General features: G+C 43.5%; 1 protein-coding gene across 6 annotated transcripts in view; it reads right to left on the reverse strand.

Moving 5' to 3' along the window:
* Positions 1-25,039, reverse strand: part of Fars2 (phenylalanyl-tRNA synthetase 2, mitochondrial) — a 453,987-nt gene that overhangs the window by 112,275 nt on the left and 316,673 nt on the right. For 5 of the 6 annotated variants that reach the window (XM_059263160.1, XM_059263162.1, XM_059263159.1 and 2 more), the window contains one exon: positions 20,305-20,456. In XM_059263160.1, the coding sequence (XP_059119143.1) occupies positions 20,305-20,456 (152 nt within the window). Of the gene's footprint in view, positions 1-14,071; positions 14,294-20,304; positions 20,457-25,039 lie in introns of those variants that run through there. The other variant, XM_059263165.1, reaches the window with a different exon arrangement.

Raw genomic sequence — 25,039 nt, forward strand, 5'->3', positions numbered from 1 at the left:
CTGCTTAGGCTGGTCTCTGAGATGAGCTTGTGTTCAGGTCAAGAGTCAGTATGTTACAGAGCTAGAAAATCTAGACAGTGAGACTCCAACCTCATTAGGACAGTGGGTGCTGGGGTATTAGGTCCCAGTGGGAAAACTTTTGGACTTCACACAGGCTGTCCAGGTTCTGAGGCCTTCCGTAAGGTGGCTTATAGGTCTAATCTTTATGAACTTTCTCTATGAGCAGAATGAACTCTAAAAAGATGAGAATCCACTTTGAGTGGGGCCGTCTTTGCAGGTGTGTATACTGTACATTTTCTCACGGCAGAGCTACATTCGAGGTCCGCAACAGAAGTGGGGGCAAGATATACAGGAAAAAGTTAGAAAGTTCACATATATTATAATATTATATTAGGCTATTATAACATATATTATATATGAACACATATATATTTTAAGAAGTATCTTCCGTTCTTCTTGAAGTTCTGTGTTAAAGTCCACATACAGGGAAAAGGTAGGATGTTCTATAATGTCAACTCCCAGTTCCTGTTTTAGATGGGCAAAGAAAATAAGACATTCTAGAAAGCTTTAAAATTATTTTATTATTACTTAAATTGTGTGTGTGTGTGTGTGTGTGTGTGTGTGTGTGTGTGTGTCTGTCTGTCTGTCTGTGGGTTTGTGCATGTGAGTGCAATGTCTATGGAGGCCAGAAAAGGGTGTCATATCCTCAGAAGCTGGAGTTATAGGCAATTATGACCCAACAGATGTGGATGCTGAAAGTCAAACTTAGGTCTTCTACAAGACCAGCTGAGCCATCTCTCTAGGCAACCCTCCTGCCTTTTGGAGCAACAGTTTTAACCAGGAGGAAACTATCATAAGTTATTAATCCAAGCAGCCAGAAAGCTTAAGCAACAGACAAGAAACTTAAAACAAGTCAATCAGGGATTTTACAATATGCAGAAGAGTACTTGGCCATGATTATCCTGTATCAAAAGAACTATAGCTCTTATTTGTGTACCAGTCTTTACCATTCTAAAGAGTCTATGTAATTATGCAGTGATAAACTAAAATATGTACTATGTATGTGTTATAATACACAGGAATATATTTTCACATCTCTATCTACATGTATACTGGTGTGAAACAGCAATTTTAGTAAATATTGACTGACTGTCCAGTTAAATCAACCGATTTCCTGTCTGCAGGGAGTTTATCATTCAGTGGTTAGTTCATGGACCTATATGCAAGCGAGGAACACCAAACATGGCTGACTCTTTGAAGGACAGGAGTATTAAGGACCATTCTCTAAAGACTGCACCTTCAAGTTACATCTGTCCAGTGGCCTTTGCATGTGAGCACACTGAAAAATCATGACTGGTGAGTGTGGTGACTCACAGATAAGCATGTCTGGTAAATGCACATCTTCTACATTGGCTCCCTGGGCTAATCCTGATGTCAGCAACCTGCTTAGTGGCAGGGAATGCACCTGGGAGAGAGCTGATCACTTACTACCTAGATGATCTTAATCCAGGAAGTCATTTCTAGCCATGCCCTACCATGGTGCTTCACTCATGTGCACACAGAAACATCACACACACACTCTCATACACTCACACACACACGCACACTCATACACTCACACACACACACACACACACACCTGAGAAAAGTTACGTTATATGATATCAGTAAAAAGAGACTTAAAGACAAAGAAATGCTCAACCTTATTATAGGAGTACTTAACCTAACCTCAGATCTTCGATCACCAGAAACTGAGGCAGGAGTACATGTGTTTGCTAGCCTCACTGCATAGTAAGATTTTGTTTCAACAACAAAACCAAAACCAGCTTGGTTCTGTGAAGATGTATGCACATATATTTAATCAAAGGCAGTTTAGCCTGACAAGGGCCCATGTTTCTGGAACCTTCCCCTTTGTGCAGACTGGCCACTCCTGTCAGATTATGAAGCTGTGATTCCAGAAATGGGATGAGTCAGTGTCTGACCTATGTTAGGGATAAAAGCCAGAGGCCATCTTGGCCTAGCCTGTAACCTCAGGACTTGCTAACGGAGGGATGCACTCAGGCTAACACAAGGGTCTCAGGAACAGAAATGGGACTGACCCTCAGGATGTCTCTGCTGCACTCCAAGGGTGTGGACCTTGAACGGATCAAGGCTTAGCATTCCTCCCCAAGACACAGGAATGGGAGGCCTGACTGCTGCTTGGACTCTCCTGACTCCCTTCTCTACTTCCATCTGTCTGCTCCATCCTTTTCAGGTTGCAGCAGAAGGCAAACAAATGATGGGAAATATGCTTCTATGAAAAGAAATATGGAGGGTCAGGAGAGATGGCTCAGCTTGCCGGGCAATCACAAGAACTAGAGTTAAGATCCAGGACCCCTTGGAGGGAATACAGGCATGTGTATAGGCACTTCTGCCCAGACACCCACATGTAAATATGCTCACATAGACACACATACACCTAAAAAAGAAAGAGTGAGGGAAGGAAGATGGAATCTGTGTTATCACTACTTGTTCAGTTCTCTTCTGGAGCCAAGGATCTTAGTCCAATGGGATAATTCAGGGTAGAGGATACTTCAGGGCATAAGATGTCTGTCATGGCCACTGCTTAGTGCCAGACAGGAAAAGGCACTGAGCTGGTTGAGGTCCCCAAATGGTGGTAACCAGACAACCTGTCAGGCCACAGCTGTCAGAGTTCAGAATTCTTTAGTCAATTTATCTCAATCCCATTATCACATGGGTGGCATTTCTTCACAAAGATTTTGACTTCCTTTCAAATGTTATCATGTTACAGCCAGGTGTGGTGGCACAAGGCTATAATATCAGCAGGCAGAAGAGTGCTCTTGAGTTCAAGCCAGTATGGACTATATGGGAAAACACTGTTGCAAATAACCAAATCAAATAAAGAGTTGCCACTGTCTTGGACTTTACCCAGCATTCTAAATTCTAAATGATTTTATATTTGGAATGCTCAAAAGGCTGAAATAAACTAAGGGCCATCTGAGAGGCCATATAGAAAACTACCACAGTAAAAGTTTCTTAATAAATACATGAAGGAAAGAAGTCTAAATGAAATCATGAAAACAGAGACAAAGCCCCAATCAGACATCTCTTGCTACCAGTGCCACAAACACGTTACATTTAATTAAGTTTTGGGGCAAAGGGACCCCATGGAAACCTCCAAACAACTCAGATTTTTGCCAAGGCTATTGGTTGCTTTCCACAAACCGACAGCAAGGCCTATTGCTGACGACAACACCTACATAACTCATTGAACACAGAGAAATTGAGCCATCACCTCTACTGAATAGTGTTCATGGTACTGGAAGGCACTCTGCATGTTACCAAAGGAGAAAGGTAGACATCAATCCAGCTATAAAACCTGTGATCTCCAATGGTGACCTGCATGCATGATATGCTGCTGCAATAGTGGCACAAAAGTTGTAAGAGTTACCAACTACTGTCTGATTAGATTAAGGCTCAGTCCATGAAATGGAACCCATGCCTGACACTGTTTGGGTGGCTAAGAACCTGGGATTAGATAGGCCATGGACTTAGGGGAAAACCAAATACTACTGTTCTGCTAAAGAAGTATGTCAACGTAATGACTGCTAACAACATTACATTCTGTTATACCCGTAGATCAGTGTCTTGCCTGGCTATCATCAGAGACGCTTCCACCTGCAGTAGACAGGGACAAATACAGAGATCCACAACTGGACAATGTGGAGAGAATGAGAAATCTTGGAACTCCCAGTCCTATAGGGGATGTTTCCATAAAATCCCTCCCCACAGTACTCAGAGAACTTTGTGGAGGAAGCAATAAGATTGTAAGAACCAGTGGGGATGGGAACCACCAAGGAAACAAGACCTTCTAAACACAGCATGACTTATGCACATATAAAGTCATAGAGACATTGGCAGCATGCACAGAGTCTGCAAAGGTCCAAGCCAGATGGGGTCCCAGCACTGAGAGGGGGAAGTAGACACACTCTCCCATCCCTAACCAAGAAGCTGTTTCCAAATGACAACTACTTGTAAAGGAAAATTTAGTTTGCTCCAATGGAGTTTCACTGGGTATACAAACCACACTCGAGGGCCCATGTCCAGCAGTAGATGGCTAGCTCAAAATGAACTCAATGGTATTTTGGGAGTGTTGTTGTTGTTTTTTTTTTTTTTTTCTCATAATACTTTGGGCATTTTTTCTTTTGGTTTCTAACTGTACTGGTCTTCTGCTTACATACATTACAGTTTCCAGTTTTGTGTTTTTATGGGTTTTCAGTGTACGTGTGTGCTTCTGCTGCTGTTTTATCTTTGTATTTTTCTGTTTTCTGTTTGTTCTGTTCTGTTTTTTTTTATTTGTCTGTTTGACAGAGAGAAGGAGGGAAGGAGGGAAGGAGAGAGGGAGAGAGGGAAGAAAGGGGAGGGAGGGGGCAGAGAGAGAGAGAGAGAGAGAGAGAGAGAGAGAGAGAGAGAGAGAGGATGTGGAGTTGGAAGGGTCAGGAGGTGGAGAGGATATGGGAGGAGATGAAGGAAAAAAAAACATGATCAGAATATATTGTATGAAAAAAAACTACTTTCAATAAAAAGTACATTAAATTAAAAAAAGAAAGGAAAACAATAATCAGGCATGAGGGCACATGCCTAGCTCTAGGGAGGCTGACAAAGGACCTTAAGTTCCAGGCCAGCCTGGCCTACTTGATGAAGGCTTGTCCCAAATAAGAAACCCAACCCATTACACTTTCTTAAAACCCTATTTCAAAGCATTGCTATTTGTAAGTCAGTATAGCAATACTTTTTAAAATAACTGGCTAGGAGTTGATGTCTGAGAAATCACTTTACCACAAACTATATTTTGGATCACCAATAGGCAATGACAAAATAGTGTCATTTCTTGAGAGTGATTGACAACCCTTGTTCCAGAACAGTGACAGCAGCAACTACTTGGTATTCACTCACATCATCAAACAAACTGCTCACTGAATTCCAAATCTGACCTGCGAGAGCCATGAGTCTGTAGGTCCCTCGGTTAATGAGTCACTATTGGGTAGACATTGGGCCTGAACTAAAACTTGAGAAACAAGGGCCCAGGGCCCATGCTGTGGGTACTCCTCAGCCAAACCTTCCCAATCCCCAGTGGTAGTTCCTTCCTCCCTTCCAGGTCACGCTGCAAGTACCATCAAACACCACTCTGCACAGTGGTGCTGGCCGCAGGGACTGGTTCTGTCCTTGTTTACCAGAGGCACCCAGTGCTTTCCTTCTATTGCATGTACCCTCAAAAGTATGCCACCCACATGGTCACTGTGCTTCAAGAAAGAAACAGGCATGGATTTCCTTATGGTATTACAGAAGTCCGCTCACAGATCTAAGGCCACAGCTTGCGTCTCTCTGTCATTCTCTTGTCCTGCTTTATCCTTTTCTTCTTTCCAAAACAATTATTTCCTGAGAAAGGGACTGTAGCATGTAGAGTGAACTATCAGTGAAGCAAATTGATGCCTATTTTGAATATGAGCTCTATTACAATGATCAGAACTCTGATGTATTTGGAAGGTACTCATCCTGACTTAGAATTCGTTTCTCCCAGAAGAAATTCTCCTGTAGGATTTTACCACTGACATCAGTAGTTAATGTTTCTTGGACACTGGTGTGCCATACATAGCCACAACTGCGTAAATGCCTCTCAGTCCTGAGTGGTAACACCTTTCCTTCCTTCCAGGGCTTAGTAGGATAAGACAGACTACAACAAGGTCCCACAGTGAGGCTATGTGGCCAGGTTAAGTCTATCTATGATGGCAGAATCCCAGGAACTTAGCTGTCCAGTGGGTCAAGGGACAACCAGGTGTTGCCCTCTATCGCCTTTGGCAGCATGGTTGTCTGAACAAAGGGACTAGGGAATTTAATGGGACCACTCTGGTATGAAGTGTGAGTGAGGTGTCTTTTGGCAAAGACTGGAACACATGAAGGCCAAGCCAGAGACAAACCTGCTGTACATACAAGCTGGTGTCTGGGGTAACTTTAAAAATGTTATGTGGAATAATTGGCTTTATGTCTTTTGAAAGAGATTCATTTATTGCAAATGGTTCATCTTATAAGTGGCATCAGGGAAATTGTTTAACTACTTAGGAAAATAGAAGTGTCATATTCACATCTTATGATACAGTGGCAAAGCCAAGATGAAACTGGAAATAAACAGTTTAATAGTAACTTGAGAAAATGTAAAGTGGTATCTACACCATCTTTTAGGAATGAAGGACTTTCCATCTGTAAAAGCAATGGAACGAATGGGTGAAAAACATTACTTGTGATGATATGAAAATATCCCAATGCCTGGAACACTGGAAAGGAAAGGAAAGGTAGGTAAGTACCTGAAAAAGATTGGGAACAAAGATGGAGGCATCAGTCTAGAACTCTGGGCACATATAATAGCTGACAATAGCGGGCATGAGATGCTACTGTTTGTACAACCCCAAGAGAAAAAAAGTGGAGACAAAACACTGGAGGCTAAGACAGGCAGAGAAGGTCCTGTCTAGAGAGACTCTGTTCCAATGCCTCCTGGGGGCTGCTGGTATCTACCTTCCCATTGAATTTTAACCAGCAGAATTTCCAACTTTTCTTTTAAATTGGGAGGTAGGGAGAAAAGCAGTGTTAAAAACATAATCCAAAGACTCCACTGATAAACAAATACAAAGTTTGGGGGAGATGTGGGTCAAGAGGTACCGAGTAGCAAGAGAGCAGGATGGCAGCTGGAACATTCTAGAACGCAGCTTTGGACCCACAGGCGATGCCAGTGCAGTGGGGCAGGGAGGGGAGAGTTCTGAAGAGTAAGTAGACATGCAGCCTGGGAACCACAGGTGATGCCAGTGCAGGGCAGGCGGGGTTCTGAGGAGTGAGTAGACTGCAGCTGCTCAGGGGAGAGATGAGGAGCCAGGTGGATGTGTTCCTTTGTTTCGGGATGGAAACCACTTTAGTATAAATGAATGCCATGATGTGATCCTGCAGATCTAAGGTATACACAGTGAAATGTACTGAAAACAGTGTCAGAATGGTTGACTGCTATCCTTTAAAAACTAGGTAATTATAACTGACTTGTTGGTCTCAAATCACAGCATGAAGTAGAAATAAAACCTAAGTAAAAATATTATTTAAACTAGCAGAAGTGAGTGATGACAGCTCCTCAATGCCTGCCTTGAGCACATCAGCACGTCGCCCTTCTGACCAGCACAGCACATGGCATAGGCGTGTATGGCAGGCCAGTGGTCTAAGATGACAGCCTGGAAGACAGTAATGGCAGGTCAGTAGTCAGGCTTTAAGATAATGACAGCCTGGAAGATGGTCATGGCAGGTCAGTGGTCAGCTCTAAGAGGATGACAGCCTGGAAGACGGTAATGGCAGGACAGTGGTCAGGTTCTAAGATGATGACAGCCTGGAAGACAGTCATGGCAGGACAGTAGTGAGGCTTTAAGATGATGACAGCCTGGAAGACGGTCATGGCAGGCCAGTGGTCAGGTTCTAAGAGGATGACAGCCCGGAAGATGGTCATGGCAAGACAGTGGTCAGCTCTAAGATGATGACAGCCTGGAAGACGGTCATGGCAGGACAGTGGTCAGCTCTAAGATGATGACAGCCTGGAAGATGGTCATGGCAGGACAGTGGTCAAGCTCTAAGAGGATGACAGCCTGGAAGATGGTCATATTCAGAAAGGAGACAGGGCCTAGGCAACTGCTTGGAAGCACCTGGTTCAAATCTCTGAGACATCTGTCCTCCTGAAAGAATCTGGACTCAGCTTTGAAGGTTAGGGGGACCTTGAACTTGAGTTCTGGACTAATGATGAGAATTTTCATCTTGAATATCTATATTGATCTCCTTTACTCATACAGTGCTAAGAATAGCACCTATTCACACCAGTCTTCTCAAGAATTTGATCTGTCTAATATTGCAGGTATATTCCTGCATCAGACATGGTATAACATTATTTCAGATTTAAGCAGGCTCATGAGCAGTAGGAATCCCAAAACTAAGATGTGGGAATCCCAAAACTAAGATGTTCTATGGAGAAATACTCACCACTTCAATCCAGGCTAGAAAAATCTATAATCACCCCTCTTCTTTCTCTCATCTTGGGGAGGCAGTTTTTGGCTGGAGAGGTGAGCAGAGGTCAGGCATAACTTCAAGAACCACATGTACTTTGCATTGTATTTCACTTTGGTTCCCGAGACACGGAGGTGAAAATTCCACACGGCAGGTACACAGACTCCCCTGCCATGTAAGGCAGTTGGGAAGTATGTGCAATTTTAACAAGGTGGGGCTTTTCTTTGTCTCCAATTTTGAGAAATGCTGATCAAAGTATGGTTCAAATTCCATTCATATTTTCATTTGCATGCCATCCTTTTAAGATTAGAGACATAGCTAAGCGTTATGAACTGGGTTTAGTGAATAATGAGACTTGGCTTAGGTGGATCACCTCAGTGCTAGGAAGTCGTTCTCTCTCTCCGTGAGATTCATTTTATTTCATGTAATGAGTGTTTTGCTTACATGTATGTCTGTGCAGTCACGTGTGCCCAGGCGACCAGAGGAAGGCATTGAATCCCCTGGGACTGATACTAGAGTTACAGATGGTTGTAAGTTACCATGTGGGTGCTGGGAATCAAACTCAGGTTGTCTGCAAGAACACTCAGTAGTGCTCTTTTTTTCCCCCTCAGAGACAGGGTTTCTGTGTAGTTTTGGTGCCTGTCCTGGATCTTGATCTGTAGACCAGGCTGGCCTCGAACTCACAGAGATCTGTGTAGCTGGAGAGTTTATGTAACTGGAGAGTTTCTCTCCAGCTCCCAGCAAGCCCTGGCAGTCCCGCAGCCCACTTATAAAATAAACACACAGACTCTTATATTATTTAAACTGTATGGCCTAATGGCTCAGGCTTCTAGCTATCTAGTTCGTACACCTTAATTTAACCCATTTCTATAAACCTATACCTTGTCACATGGCTCGGGGCTTACCAGTATCTTACATGTTGGTACTCATGGCTGCGGCTGGCAGCGTCTCCTGACTCAGCCTTCCTGTTCCCAGAATTCTCTTCTCTGCTTGTCCCGCCTATACTTCCTGCCCGGCTACTGGCCAATCAGCATTTTATTTATTCAGAGCGATATCCACAGCAGATCTGCCTGGCACTGCCTCCCGAGTGCTGGGATTAAAGACATGCGACAGCACCGCCTGGAAGTGCTTTTAACTGCTGAACTGTATCTCCAGCACAAATGTCATCCTTAAAAATTTTTAAACAGGTATTCATTTAGTGTGTGTGTGTGTGTGTGTGTGTGTGTGTGTGTGTGTGTGTATGCACCATGGTGGGCACATTAAGGTCAGAAGACAAGCTGGGGAGTCAGTTCCTGCCTTCCACCAAGTGGGTTCTGGGTACTGAACACAGGTTGTCAAGCTTGGCAGCAAGCACTTTCACCCAGTGAGCCGTCTTGCTGGCCCAGAATCTAATCCAGCATCTGAGTAATTCATGCCCAGAAGGGGACTACAGATCCATCAGCTGTCCTTTCCTGACCTTTGCACGAGCTGTCCAAGGATGGAAATAAAAACAGGAATTACAGGAAAAGGGAAAAGTTCCCACAGCATTCTTTCAAATGACACTCGGGGACATGTAACAAAGAAGAGGTAGGTCTAGTTTCCAGTCAGAATACACTGGCCCACAAAACCCTGGATACATTTATGCATACATACATACATACATACATACATACATACATACATACGACAAGAATCCTCTCATCACTAACACTTGTGTGGAAGTGAAGGCACACCGTGTGGTGTCCCGTCAGAACACTTTCTATCATTAGACTGAGCACAGAGGACCTCAGTGTCAGAGCCTTGCTATCAGCTCTGTACTCTAATGGATCTTGCAAAAAGGCTATCCCCCAGCCTCCATTCCTTCATTCACACTTTCTCTCTACCCTCTGTTCACCTTGATGTTTCCAGAATCCTTCTTCCTTTGGTTTTCCCAGCCAGACACTCACAGGCCCCTGGGTCTTCTCCAGAGGACGAGCTGCTCAGTCAGTATGCCTTATTGACCCTGCCTCTTTCCAGGAGCTCTTGTGGCCACGTCCCTGAATTCAGAAAGTCTGAGATAACCTGGGCATTGTTTCCTCTTCTCTGTCTCCACCTCACTTTCAAACACTGCTCTTGTGGTCACACAATCAGGTGATACTTAGGTCCATCACTTCTATATCTTCCTTGAATGGCTCTCCTTTCCTATGGATTTCATCTAAATATTCTTCCAGTTAGCTTCTTCCACAGGATTTGACCCTGTCTTAGCCCAGACTCTTTTCTCATCCATATTCTTAAAAAAATTGATTTTAATTATATGATGTGTGTGTGTCTCCATGTCAGCATGTGCATGTGAGTGCAATGCCGTGGAAGCCAGAGGACGTTGGTTCCTCTGTAACTGTGGGCGCAGGTGGTTTGTGAACTGCTGATGTGGACACAGGGTACTAAAGTTAGGTGCTCTTGCCAGAATGGTATGTGCTTTTAACTCATAAGCCACCTATCTAGGCACTCACTCAGATTCTTGAGGTGTGCCTCAATCTGGTGTGGTGGTATCTGCTAGTAACTGCAGGAGGACCTCAGTGAGTCTGAGGCCAGTCTGGGCTGTCTAGGGAATGCTTGTCTGAAACAAACAAACAAGCACTAAAGATTAGGTTACCTAATTACTCCAGATTGTGTAAAATGGTGTTTTTTCCAGGTTGCACCTGGCCCCCAAGGGACTCCACTTTACAAGCAGACTTAAAGGAAGGACAGCTCTGCACCAGGGTGGACACACAAGCAGCACCATTTGTTTGGCATGGTACATGACTTATTTCTAGGAGTAAAAAGGGTTCTGTTCTTTTTTTTTATAATGGTGAATTTTAATTTTAGGGGCATACTGGCATATTAAAATCGTATTAGAGAAATCGAGCCCAAGAACTTATCAGATATAACCTGATTGAGGAAAGGACCTAACTCCTTCATAAATTACATAAAAAAGTAGATACCTACCACTAAGAAGACATGGCACCCCAATGACCAATCATCTGACACCCAGTGTATATGTCACAGACCATGTACATCAAGAAGCAGTATGTCAGTCAAGGACCAACACATGGAAAATTAAAGCCCGTCCCTGCTGTTAACACAGCCTACTTAGCCGCTATCTTGCTCGCCCTCCTGATGGCCTATCTGGACCTGCCTTTCATCCAATCACTGGCTGTGGCTTTGAACCTGGCCCTGCCTTTTCACCTCGAGGTTCTCTGCCCAGACTACAGCAGCATGCTTTTTCAGAGAGTTCGTGTGGGTTCCTTATCTTATCAATACAGTTGCAATACATGTCTATCAGTACTCCTGAAATCTCTTAAAACAACAGTTGCATCTTTAGCATATATAAATATATATAAAACATTACAGATATATATCTGTATATATGTATAGTATATGTTATATATCATAGATATGATATATATGTTGCAGAATGAGTACAGAGGGATAAAGAAATATATATGTGTACTGTGTGTCATGTGATAAGAATTAATATTAGAAATTAAGATAGAAATAAAAGATTTTATGTTCACCTTGACCAGATTACCAAAGCAAGTAGGATTATCAGGCAAACTGTTGCCTGTAAGGGCAACTTACATTGTAAATTTGTTATTCAGTACATTCTGACATAAGGGAAAAACACAAGAATGTTATTCTGTTTCTGGAATAGTATACTTAAAACAATAACAAACCGGACAGACAGACAGACATCCCTCTACTTATTTCCCAGCCTCACTTCTTCTTCATGGCCAACATTGTCCCCAAAGGAATGACAGGAAAGCCTTAAAAAATGGCAAATAGAATTAGATCAACAACTTTCCTGATTTTCTACCAGAAAGGCTAACAGTTTTGTAAGGAAAAACAAGTCATCTGCTGTGGTTTGAGTGTATACTCCAAAAGTTCACGTGTTAGAAGCTTATCCTCCATTTCACAGCTGATGGCATCTGGAGGTGGCGTCTCTGGAAAGTATACTGGCTAATCTTGATTGTCAATTTGACACAATTCAAACATTGCCACCACCAGATTGGCTCTGTGGGGGCATTTTCTTGATTGCTAACTCATGGAGGAGGACCTAACCCATTGTGGGTGATGCCACCCTGGGTAGGTGGTTCTGGCTAGAGCAAGCCAGAAAGCAGCATTCCTCCATGGCTTCTGCTTTAAGCATCTACCTTGGATTCTTTGATGATGGACTGTAACCCATAAAATGAAAATAAACCCTTTCCTCCCCCAAGCTGTTTTTGGTCAGTGTTTTATCACAATGACAGAGAGTCAAACTTGGACAGGAAATAATGGTGATCAGAGGAGATGGGGAAGGAGGAGTCCCATAGAGGGATTATGGCTCTGTGAGGAGTCAAGAGACAGCACACTCCTTGTTCCATGTTACAATACAGTGAGAAGGCCCTTGTCAGATGTTGGCACTGTGCTCTTGGACTTTTAGACCTGAGCTGTGTAATAAGTAGATACCCGATCATTATAAATTAACCAGCTATTCCTTTCTAGTAGCAGGAAGGGACAGAGGCAGCCTCTAGCCCTTCTGAGCTTGGAGCTGTTTGCCTGCACATTTCCATGCTTGTGTGATGCTGCTCACATCTCTCTTTCTCTCTCACACATTCTGTTCAGTCCCCTTGGGATTTGGGGGAGGGGGGGGCTCCACTTTAAGCTCCATTTGTCCTCAAGATTCTGCTGACCATGACCTGCAAAAGTCACTTGAGGATTTAAGGTAAAGTAGGTGCCATCCTTCTTGAAACAATGGTGCTTGTTTATTTAAGGCCTTTCCCTTAACTTTCCTGAGAACCAGAGCAGGGCTGAAGGTCATCCTACATAATCCTTTGGACAACACTGATGTGCTACAGAGACCAGGCGCTGAGGGACTAACTTAACTGTTTCAATTTGGCTGATGCTGTGAGCAAAGAGGCCTGCTGTGTGAAGGTAATGTGATGGATCCTTCATTGAATGTTGGAAAGGGGCAGCTTGGGGAAAGAAGGAAGAGAGGTAGAAGCCAGTGTCCACACTAAAAATAGTTCCTTAGACTTGCTTTCCAGGCCATCTGAAGCACAACAAATGTTCCTCGGCCTGCAGCGGCACTGCAGTAGAACACAGAAAAGGAAAGAGGACAGGTGAGTTCAAAGGCAGACCTGCTGCCTCTGGCCATCTCTGTGGTACTGCATGTTGTCATTTTCAAGGGTCACAACTTCTGACAAGCTTTCTGCACCCAGGGCTCTCCTAAGATTATCAGACTGTTTATATTATTACTAGTATTACTATTTTGTTACTATTATTATAATCTTCATAAAAGACTGCCAAGGATTCTTTAAGTTCAGATAGGGCACTCACTCGGTTCCATCACAAGACAAGGAATGACAAGCAAACCAGAGAGCTCATCCCACCTGCCTCTGTCCACAGCATTTGCTCCACCCAGGACCCAGGGAATAGCGACGTGGGTGCACAGCTCTGCTGGCCAGTACTGAGGCCACTTCACAAAGGTGTTCCCCCCCATTTAAAAATCTACTCAAGCTGCAGGGTGAATGCACATCACTGGCTGGACAGTTTTACTCCAAGTCCAGTCCTTCTCACTCCCAGAGCCTACAGTCATATGGACCTGGCTGCCAAACCCAAGACTCACAGCTATACCAGGAGTGTTTAGAAGGTACTGTTTTTGTTTTTGTTTTAAACAAAACAATAACAGCTAATTATCTCAATGTATTTCATATACATAGCTCTATTTTAAAGCAACTACTTGAAGAAAATATCACTTCTAATAGCAGATGAGGAAATGAAAGCTCAGAACAGAATATTAAACACGTGAGTTCAGGACTTGATCTACAGCTTCCAACTACATGTTCTAGGCTGCTTCTACTACATCCCTAGCCTCTGCTTCTATTAAACATGTCATACACTAAGAACTCTTCTGAGAAACAAGATTAATTATCCACTCATCAAGCACGTTGAGTGAGGATAGTAAGGCTCTTGCCACCATTACAAACACTGAGAGAAGACAGAAGTGAGCTATTCTTGCCTTAGTTTATTTTTGCTTTTATAACAAAATACCTTAGGCTGGGCAATTCATAAATAATATGAAGTAATTCCTCACAGTTCTGGGAAGTATGAGATGGAGATGGCAGCAGCTCTGGTGTCTGGTGAAGACTTGGGCTGTTGGTTTTGTAGAGGCTCCTCTTACACACCCTCACAGGGCTGGAGGGACAGCAGGCTATCACGACAAGACTGTGTCCTAACACAATGGATCAGAAGCATAGGGCAGGCACTCAGAATCTTCCTCTAGGAGGGCAGGAAGCTCACGCATGAGGGAAGGCCTCATGACCTGCCCACTTCTCTAAAGGTCCACCTCTCGGTACTAGCGCAGTGGTGATTCAACTCCAGCATTCCAAACATAGCGTCTACTATGCAGTGGCCCTCAAGGAGCGACCAATGTGAAGCAGTCACAGAGTCTGCACATGGACAACCTGGACAGGGAAGGGAGGCAGCGCTTGTGGGTTAGTTTAAAGAAACTATCCTGGCAGCCCTTCAACTTGAAATTGTGCCGGAGAGTACAAAACAGCCGGCTGCTTGATGAGTGGTCCCCAGCAAGCCCAAGACCGGATTCTGGCCTCATCATGGGCACCCACAGACTGTGTAGAGCCCCAGAAGGCAGCCCAATCAAAGCACTCTGCCCCAAGGTGGTAGTACTAAACTCCCCAATTGAGCCACCCTGGAATAATGGAGAAGATTGGCCAGGGAAAGCTGTGGATCATGAGGGAGACAGAGGTTAACATGTATGTATGAAGTGGGGGAGCTGAATACAAGCCTGCTGAGAAAAGGAGGAAAAGTGAGAGTCAAGGTATCCAGATGTGGAGGGTCTCTTCCCTTCAGATCTGTCTCAGTTCCCAACACCCTTGCAGTTAAGATTCAACTAAATCCTTAGATAAACCCCTTCTGTCCAAAGACAGCCAGGCTGCCACCCTGAGGAAGTACTCCTCCCAGAGAAGGCCCCTTCGGAAGCCTGTGAAAATGGCAGTGTTTGGGTATATCCTCTATGACAATTTAGTAAGTGAAATGATAGGTTGCAGAGGCGGGCTATAGTCTCTAGAAAGCTAAGAAGAAACGTGACACTCATCTTGAGTGACTCACAGGACAGGATTTATCCCTCTGGCATCACAGCTCTGACCAACAAGGTTTAGAAGACCCCACAGTGACTACATGAACAGTGGCAGTAGTGCAGTCCCAGAGAGACTTGTGTCCAAGAGCAAAACCGGGGTGGGGACATCAGTGTATCTACTGCAGAGACCTGCAGTTTTACCACCATGCACTTCTTAAGTGTCAACCCAAATACGTAAAAAACAACAAAATTTTAATTCTCTCAAAACACGTCTTAAACTCAACCCAAATCACCCTATTTGAGGTTATTTTACTTTATAATTTATCTCTATAATTCACAATAACCTGCTACCATCTCCAAATAGAGTCTGAGCCTGAAGAAAATGGTCTGGTTTTCCTAGCTTCTCTTTACTCTTTCTCACGCCCCAGGCTAGAAATATTTTGAACAATTGTGTTGCAAGAAAATAAACTTGGCACTATAATTCTTAAAGCTGCATGAACTCAGAGGCTAAAGATGACTGATGCCTCCTAAGGGATCTGAAAGCATACACAAGATGACTTATGATTTGCCTTCATTAGACAGGACATGCCTAGAGAGCAATAATCCACAGAGGCCCGGACAGCGACCCTACCAAGGGGTGGCCACTATGGCATTTGCTGTTAGGTTAAACTTTTGAACTGCAGAGTCCCTTTAGTACATTAAGAGGCCCAAAGAGGAAGTCACAGTGAACCTCTGGAAGAAGGTTCTGAATGACCAGCTAGAACCAAATGCCATTTTCTCCTAAGCCATGCATCCATCTTCCTGCAGGGGACAGACTGTTATCTGTAATTGAGACGAAACTCCTCCATTTGTTGAACATTATGAAATTAACCTCATATTCAGTACATTATGCTTCCCTCAGACATCCTGAGATGTGCTCTTGTTCAAAACACAATATGCAATTTGTTCAACACTTATTTATCTCTGAGAGCAGCCTTTGTGCTTCTTTCATGTTGCTGTGTTTTGGATGTCAGACAGAGAAAGGGTCCATGCTCCTTTGTAGTGTCATCACTTACGTCTGCAGAGAACGCTCAAGGTGGGCACTGGCAAGTTCAGTCTAGGCAGCCCTTTCCTCCCCACCCAGCCAGGGGCCTTCTGATAGGGAGAGGGGTGCAGGATGTTCAAGGGGCCTTCTGATGGGGAGAGGGGGCGGGGTGCAGGATGTTCAAGGGGCTTTCTGATGGGGGGAAGCAGTGGGGTGCAGGATGCTCAAGGGGCCTTCTGATAGGGAGAGGGGGTGGGGTGCAGGATGTTCAAGGGGCCTTCTGATGGGGAGAGGGGACGGGGTGCAGGATGCTCAAAGGGCCTTCTGATGGGGAGAGGGGGCGGGGTACAGGATGCTCAAGGGGCCTTCTGATGGGGAGAGGGGGCAGGGTGCAGGATGCTCAAAGGGCTTTCTGATGGGGGGAAGCAGTGGGGTGCAGGATGCTCAGGAAGGACAACCTCCCAGGCCAGGGCTGCAGACTCAGAGTGGGGTTTTGAGTCAGCAAACTGTAGCCTACAGGCCAAATCTGACTCCCAGGGCAGCCTGAGGCACAGCCAAGCCTGGACTGTGCACACTGTCTATGGCTGGTTTCTCAGTGACAGTCAGGTAGTGTGGAGAGACAAGAAGGCCCACAGAGTGAAAACTCTTAACAGTCTTTATATTTACTGAAGAAAGCATGATGACCTCTGCCTGCAAGACTGCTTGAGAATTACTCCGCAATGAGCAACACGGTTAAAGAGTATCTTTCCTCAGATATGTTCCTCAGCAGTATGCGTTATGTTTAACTTTGGATGTGAACCACAAACACCTGCATTCAATAAGCGGCTTCACTCTCACCTAGGGCTAAGGTGATACGCCCCAGAGCCAGGGTTGGGGCTTCTATGTTACTGCTCTCCTAACAGCTTCACACCTTGTTATAAAAGAGCTGCTAGAGCACCAGACATTGCATCTCAGCCAGGCACCTTAGTCAAGTTAGGAGGCAAGTAGCACGGGTTCCCAAAGTGGAAATCAAGTAGAAAGCAAAAGGATGGAGGAAAGAAACACATACAATAGCTTATCTCAAAAGACCCCAACAAGGAGCTCTGCTTTTATCCGAGAGCTGAGGTTTATAATCTGAGGTGCAAAGGAAGCATCAGTAAATGTCCATCCATTCTGGGATAAATAAGAGTGCATCTGTTTTGAACAAGTATAGAATGGAAGATGAAGCTGGACCAGGCAGTGTAAGTTTGTAATCCTAGCCACTCAGGAGGCCAGGATGGGAAGATCCAAGTTCAAGTTTGCCTGAACCAGAGTGAATTCAAAGTCAGTCTGGGCAACATAATGAGATCTCATCTCAAAAAGCAAAAATAAGTCAGTGGTAGAGTGCAAGGCCTGGGTTCACTCTCCAGTACTGCAAAAAGAGTTGGTTCTTGGGAGTAGAGGGGGAAAGAAGCCGTACTGGTGTAACAAGTTACCATGAAGGAAGACCTGAGTCTCCCCCGGCCAATGCCCAACCTCCCCTGGCAAGCCCGTGCAGGCACTTGGTCTAGGAAACCCAGTGCATTCAAATGAGTGCAAAAAAGGCAATCACACTTCTACCACATGCTCATCAATCAAGACAGAGTGGAAGGATGGGGAAAGTGGTAGAAAAGCTTACTAGCAAGAAATCCTAAGAGGAGACACTGCTGCCTCTGCAGCTCAGACAATTTCTGACTAAGTATTTTGCAGTGACTTGTTAAAACCAAGAGAAGCAATTTCTCTCTTAAGAAAGGTGATAAAGCAGACACAGGGAAGTCGGATGGTGGTGGCGCACGCCTTTAATCCCAGCACTCAGGAGGCAGAGGCAGGCAGGTCTCTGAGTGAGAGGCCAGCCTGGACTACAGTGAGTCCGAGGACAGCCAAGGCTACACAGAGAAATCCTGTCTTGAAAATTCAGAAAAACAAAACAAAACAAATAGGCATAGGGAGGAGATGGTGAGGTTAGAGGAAGAGGATGTGAGCCCTCAGGACATCACACAGGGGCACAGGGAGGAGATGGTGAGGTTAGAGGAAGAGGATGTGAGCTCTCAGGACATCACACAGGGGGAAGCAGTAACTGAAGATGGGTACAGATGTGTGGACAGGAGGGGAGACAGAAAAGATACACCTGGGGCCAGAGAGTATCATGGTAAGGAGGCCTAGCAGGTGAAGTGGAAATAAAGAGCTTTAAAAGATGAGAGAGACAAATGATAGAAACAGAATCAGATAAGGACATTCTCAGAATGAAAATATAAAGATACAATTTAAGAAAACTCCCGCAAAGCAAAAGCAGAGTCAAATCTCATTTCTGAAAGATTGTACATGGGCAAGAGCAGGTTCCCACGGAGGGGTATCCTGGGCAAGCGAGCCAGCTTTTTAGATAACGAAATAATCCTTTAGGAAAAAGTAAAAACAGTCACATGTGGCCTTAGATTTCTCTGTACCAAGTTAAACTCAAGAAGTCAAGAGAGTAACACTATACGTTATGTCTGACCCAAGTGACACTCATTTAGGCATAAACAGACTGCCAGTTTTAAAAACACACAGGGTCATAAGATACTGCTTCCATTACTCTTTGAGCAAACACTGCCCTTGACAACGAATTTTAGGATGTCTAAAGAATGGGGGAAATGAGACAAGAGCTGAAAATGAGAGTACCAAATACCTTCATCTGGGAAAAGAAGAGTTAAAAAAACAAAACAAGAAGCAGAAAGAGGGAACATGTTTAGCAGGGTAGAGAGGAAGGGCAACAACATGGGTGTGACACGAGTGTGAATACCAGGAAGTAGGGAGGGGTGCTAGGCCAGATTCAGTGACCATTCAAGTCTCCAACAGCTGGGACTGAAGACGGGACTTTGCAGAAGGATGAGCCAGGAAGGTGAACATCTTTCCATCTCTCCTGCTCATGAACTTCTGAAGTTTCCATCACAGCTAATGCAAAATCCAAGGCTCAGGCTTTGCACCTTCTGGCCCTGCCTGATCTGTGGATACATCTCTGCCTCAGAGTCACCTCTTCTCATTTACTTCCCCTAGAACTTCTAGTCACATGTCTTTGCTGCCTTCAGCATCTTGCATGTGTCACTGTCCCACTAACAGAGGATTCTACTGATTTCTATTTTGTTTTATGTAGGTTTTTTTTTTTTTTTTAATAGTTTGAGACAGGGTCTCACTCTGTACCCCAGGCTGTCTTTGAACTCAAAGCAATCCTCTTGCCTCAGTTTTCCAAGTGCTATGATTATAGGCATGAGCTATTACACGTAGCTTTCAAGTCTGCTTTCTGGAATGTTCTTTTCCCATTCCTAGACTGCTCACCATACTTTTTTTCTGAGTATTTTCTATGGCACTAGAGATTGAGCCTGGGACTCACACATGCTAGGTAAATGCTCAATCACAGAGCTGCATCCTCAGTCCTTTTTTTTAATTTTTAAAATTTGGGACAGGATCTCATTAAGTTCCCAGCCTGTTCCCAAACTCTATAGCTCAAACTGACTTTGAACTTGCAATCCTCCTGCCTTGGTCTCTGGAGCAGCTGGGATATTATAGGCAGGCACTGCTAGGCCATTGCTCACCATGTTTATCTGCTTACCTTCAATATCTTCAAGAGCTGATCCAATCCCCCATCTGGCACGAGCTCTTTGATTGATTGATAATGTGTTTTCCCTCATCAGACTGCAAGTGTGTGGTTATTTATTTAACATGTGCCTTTCCCACAAGGCAGCAAACTCGGAGAAGACACTGGTAGGAGCACAGTGAGTATGAAGACCCACAGTGGATCTGGGTCACTTCTAAATGCGCACTAAGGTGTGCCTCCCCGACTTTCTTCCCGTCTCATCACCTCTGCCCCTGCAGGGTGGTATGGCTGGGAACCACCTCTCAAACAAAGGACCTTTCAAACATTCTGCTTCATGCACTTCCTTCACCAAGGCAGAAAAGGACAAGGATGCATTTTAGGAAATCTTCTGAGAGGACTGATGCAAGTTTTCACATACAGCCTCCCTTCCAGCACAAATTCAGAAGACATTGTGTCTTGGCACACTGGGTTTCGAAGAAACTCTGTTGTGAGTTTCCAGGTCCCATTTGTCACACAGAGATGGTAAGGGATAAAATCAGAAAGCTTTTCACTTACTTTGGGTGTTCAAACTTGTCTATAAGATCAACCTTTTCCACCAGGTCTCCTCCGACTGTTCGGACGATGTCGTAGAAATCATTCTCTGTGTAATTCTCGGAGGGCAGCCAGAATGAAATGTCATTGAACACAGCAGGGTACTTGCTAAGAGGCTAACAAAAGGAGAGAAGAAAAGACGCACACTTGTTAGTTGCTGAGAATACATCTTTTCATGGAAGATTTCAGTTGGGCAATTAGGAAATACTTATAAAACATTACTTTAGTGTTTGAATTTTCAGAAGCAAAATGAATTTAAAAGACAAAATCAATGTTCAAAATTAGTAAATTCCAGTTTGAATGCTACAGATTCTTACCACATTCATGTATAACACTACCATATATTATATTTACTTTTGTCACTAACGGTCAATTTACTAAAAAGCATTTTGAATGTGTTGTGTTTCAGTTTTTTTATTTGACTACCCCAGAAAAAAAAGAGTTCAAATGTAATTAACATGGGATTCATTAACTTCTTGTGGTACTTTCAGGAACCATCTTAATAGGGAAATAAGGGCTTGTCAAAACTGAGATTTCAATTAGTAAAGCCATTCTTTGTTATAATTTCTAATTATGAAAACTAGGGCCTACGCTGTCATCATTTAGAGATTATTTTTTTAATTATGTTTTAAAAATGTGATAAACACAAATGTGTCATTTCCCCATTTTATTCCACTTATTCTTGCTTTAACAGTTCAGTCATTCATCATATTAAATATTTAAAATTAGCTACACATGCTTTGAAGATGCTGCATTTGTATTCATGCCTTTATGTATGTATAACATAATTATATATATATAGACACACGCATATAGACTTTAGTCTATAAGTAATACCACAATGAGAAACACTGCAGCACGTAACTATGAAATGTTACAGGAATACCTGCTAAGCCTGTATATTTTCTAGATGGGCAGATGTATAAATTGACTTATGCTAAATCTGGTATTACTACAAACCCTTTGGTGAATCATTGATTAGAAGAAATGTAAAATTTTTAAATGGCATAGTCTCTGAAGAATGAAAGACTCATACATAAGTGATTACTGAACCTGAAATGTCAATAAAGTTGTCAAACAAATGAGTCAGTTTGGAACACACATTTCAAACAAGTGTGACAGAGCTGCAGTGTGGCTGCTCTCTGCAGAACACCCTGGATCCCCAGAAGCTCCCTGTGCTTTCTCTCCCTGGAGGGAAGTCAGGATGTTGTAGTCACAACCCAGGGACAAGGAGAGCAGATGGCACTTCTGTGGCTATGCACGAGGCTTTCCCTTTTATTGTCCCCACTCTTAAGAGCCATTGGAATTTAGGGAGACAAGAGACTGAGACTACAAGGACTGCCATAAAATCTTCTCTTCAATGGGTCCAACCTGAGGTACCACCCTTCCTGAGTTCTGATGAGAGGTGAGGTCATAGAGAAATGGGACTAGCAGCCTGTGGATAAGCCAATATAGTGACACGTCAGGAAGAATACCTCCCCCCCACAGATAAGTAAAAAATACAGATTATAATAAATACGGCTTCAAAACTTACCCATTTAAAAGTAACAGCCCACACAACTAACTACTTTGTAATTTATTTTGAAGCTAAGAAACGTAAGTCTAAAGTACAAAATTAACTAAATGGAGTATGAAGATTGGTGCTGCAACTTGACAGAATCTAGAATCACCTGTGAGAAGGGCCTCTGGGCACCTGTGGAGAATTACCTTCACGTGTTAAGTAGGAGGACCTGCTAATGTGGGCAGGACTATTTCTATTCCCTGGCTTTGAGCCTGGGCTGTATAAAATGGAGAAAGGAGCTGTGCACAGTGCTCCTGATTGTGGATTTGATGTTGGCAGCTGCTTGAAGCTTCCTCCACCTTGACTCCCCCTTCATGATGGGCTGTATCCTTGAAGGGTGAGCCCAAACAAACCCTTTTTCCCTTAAGTTGCTTTTGTTAGGGTGTATTATCACAGGAACAGCAAAGGAGACTAAGACAGGGAGTACTTATCTTACTAACTGGCAGGTATCAATGGGACACCTAGTGCTTATCAACAGGAGTTTAGTTCTGCTTTGTAAATAAGGACAATTGCAGAGCCATGATTCCCAAGATGTGGGTCGATCTTCAGGTGCTTAACCACCAAAATACTCGGGTAGGGGTGGTGAGTAGGTCAGTGGTAGAGCACTTGTAAGAATCAGACTCCTTGTGTATTTGTCTCCAGGGGCAGGCAGCCAGTCTGTTTTGAATTTGTTCTGAAGTCTAGCAAAATGTATAAAAGGCTGTCTTTGTGACTGAGAATACTGTTACTTTCCTGTGTCAGTTATGAAAAATACTCTAGTATTATTTCTATTCATCAGAATTATACAGCTTAAACAGAAATCATCTTTCTGACCATCCACAGCTATATGTGTGCCCAGAAGTTGGAATATTTTCTTGAGGACAACACACAAGCAATGGGGAGACTATCCATAGCTGTTATTAGGGAAGAAATGTAGTGACATGAGAGAAATTAGACAGGAACAACTGGTCAGTGACTCCACAGCCTTGCCAGGTGGAGATCTCAATCAGAGAGTTATTTATTCATTGGTGGGTTGACTTGTTACATACTATTTGTAACCTCCTACATACTCCCATGGCCCAAGGCACATGAGGATAATGAACTGGAGTCCACCTAGAGCTGCACAGCAGATACTGTCTCAACAGTGCCTCCCTTCCTACCAAATACAGAGAATCACAAAAGGCTGTAAAGATAGACAGATGAAAAAAACAAAATCAATAAATAGAAAATAATAACAATTATGGTCCTTACTAACCTAAGTATATAAATTAAATATCCTAAACATGATTTAATCACAGAAGGATTGTCAGAGTAGATCAAAATTCAAGGATCAGTTACATGTGGGGCCTACAAGAAACCTACTTTCCATGGTTACTCTCAATTGTCAAACTGATGAGATCTAGAATCACCTGGCATATTCGAGGGAGGTTATCTTGGTCAGGTTAATTGGGGTAGAGGGCTTCATCATCTCAGGCAGCCATACTCCTTGGGTTAGGAATAGCTGAGGAGCCCCCATGGTACTGGACTAGTCCCTCTGGATAAGCGAGACAGTTGTTTAGCTTGAACTGTTTAGGGGGCTCCCAGGCAGTGGTATCGAGACCTGTCCCTAGTGCAAGAGCTGGTGTTTTGGAGCCTAGTGCCTATGGTGAGACACTTTGCACAGCCTTGGTGCAGGGAGGAGGGGCTTCAACCTGCCTCAACTGAATGTACCAGGCTCTGCTGACTACCCATGGGAGACCTTGCCTTGGAGGTAGTGGGAATGGGGGCAGTGGCTTGGGGGGGGAGGCTCGGGGGTGGGAGGAGGGAGGACAGGGGAATCTGTGGTTGGTATGTAAAATGAATAGAAAATCTCTTTATATATATATGTGTGTGTGTGTGTGTGTGTGTGTGTGTGTGTGTGTGTGTGTGTGTGAGAAAAAAAAGAATCAGACTCTGGCTTTGGCTTTCATCATAAAAAGGGGGGGAGGAAGAAAAAAAAGAAAAAAAAAAACACTGGTGGTAGTTCCTAGGATTGAGTCCTAAAAGTTAAAACGATTCCTAAAAGCTTCTACCTATTTGTGGGTTCTCCACATTCGGAACTGTAACAATACATTTTTCAAAAACTTGGATTAAACAGACAATATCTGCTCATGACAGAAAATCCACAACAGCAACTATGGATCAAATGAAGTCATTTTTCAAATCTCCTTACACCAAGAAGTTAGACCGATGGTTCACAGTATGGTTTTATCAGGTGTTTAAGGTAAAAGAACTGCTTTCTGTATATAAAGCATTTCATAAAACCGAAGGAGGTAAGCCGTACATATTTTATGAGGTTTAAAGACAAGATCAGACAAGCACAGTACAATTCCTAAGAAAATTGTCCATCAATTTATGTTGCAGCCTACATGAAGAATCCTGTCTTCCGATTAGTAAATACAGTTAAAATTTATGTTAATATAAAGTTTCAAGATGGCCAAGAAAAGATTATTCTAAAATTACAGGAGTGACTTCAAGCCAAAACCAATTAATATGCAAAGAAAAACAACCCATGATTATTTCATAAGGAGGATGTATTTGATAAATTCATTATTAATTCATTATAAAGGAAAACAATCAACAAATTAGAGACAGAAGGCAACTTCCTTAGCCAAAGTAGGTCTCTTCTACAAACTGGCAGCAGACCCCAGATTGAGCCATATCATTTCAGGAGCATCTCCAAAGGTTAAATGTAAGAGTAAGAAGCTCCCCTCACCACTGCCCTTCACATAGCAGACCACACCCAAGCAGGAAAGAATTAAAACAGGCTGGGGACACGGCTCACTGGCTAAAGCTCCTTCAGTACAAGCATGAAGACAAGAGTCACACAGAAGTGCTGGGAGGGTGTGCTACCCCATAATCTAGCCTGGTGGAGCCAGGGCCCAGAGCAAGCTGGCTAGTAAGGCTAGCCATATTGGAGAGCTCTGGATTTCATTTAAAGGCCCTGACTCAATGAATAAGAGGAAGGAGTGATGGAGGATGATTCTAGACATCAATCTCCAACCTACACATACCAAAACATTCATATACACAACCATATGAAGAACAGAAAATGAAATCAAAGGGTCTAAAAAAAATAATTAAAAGCTATGGCCTGAATTTCAAGAGGCAAAACTGTGTGATCTGGAGTTGGCTTTTTAC

The sequence above is a fragment of the Peromyscus eremicus genome, chromosome 5, assembly GCF_949786415.1.
Source record: "Peromyscus eremicus chromosome 5, PerEre_H2_v1, whole genome shotgun sequence".
NCBI classification, from domain to species: Eukaryota; Metazoa; Chordata; class Mammalia; order Rodentia; family Cricetidae; genus Peromyscus; species Peromyscus eremicus.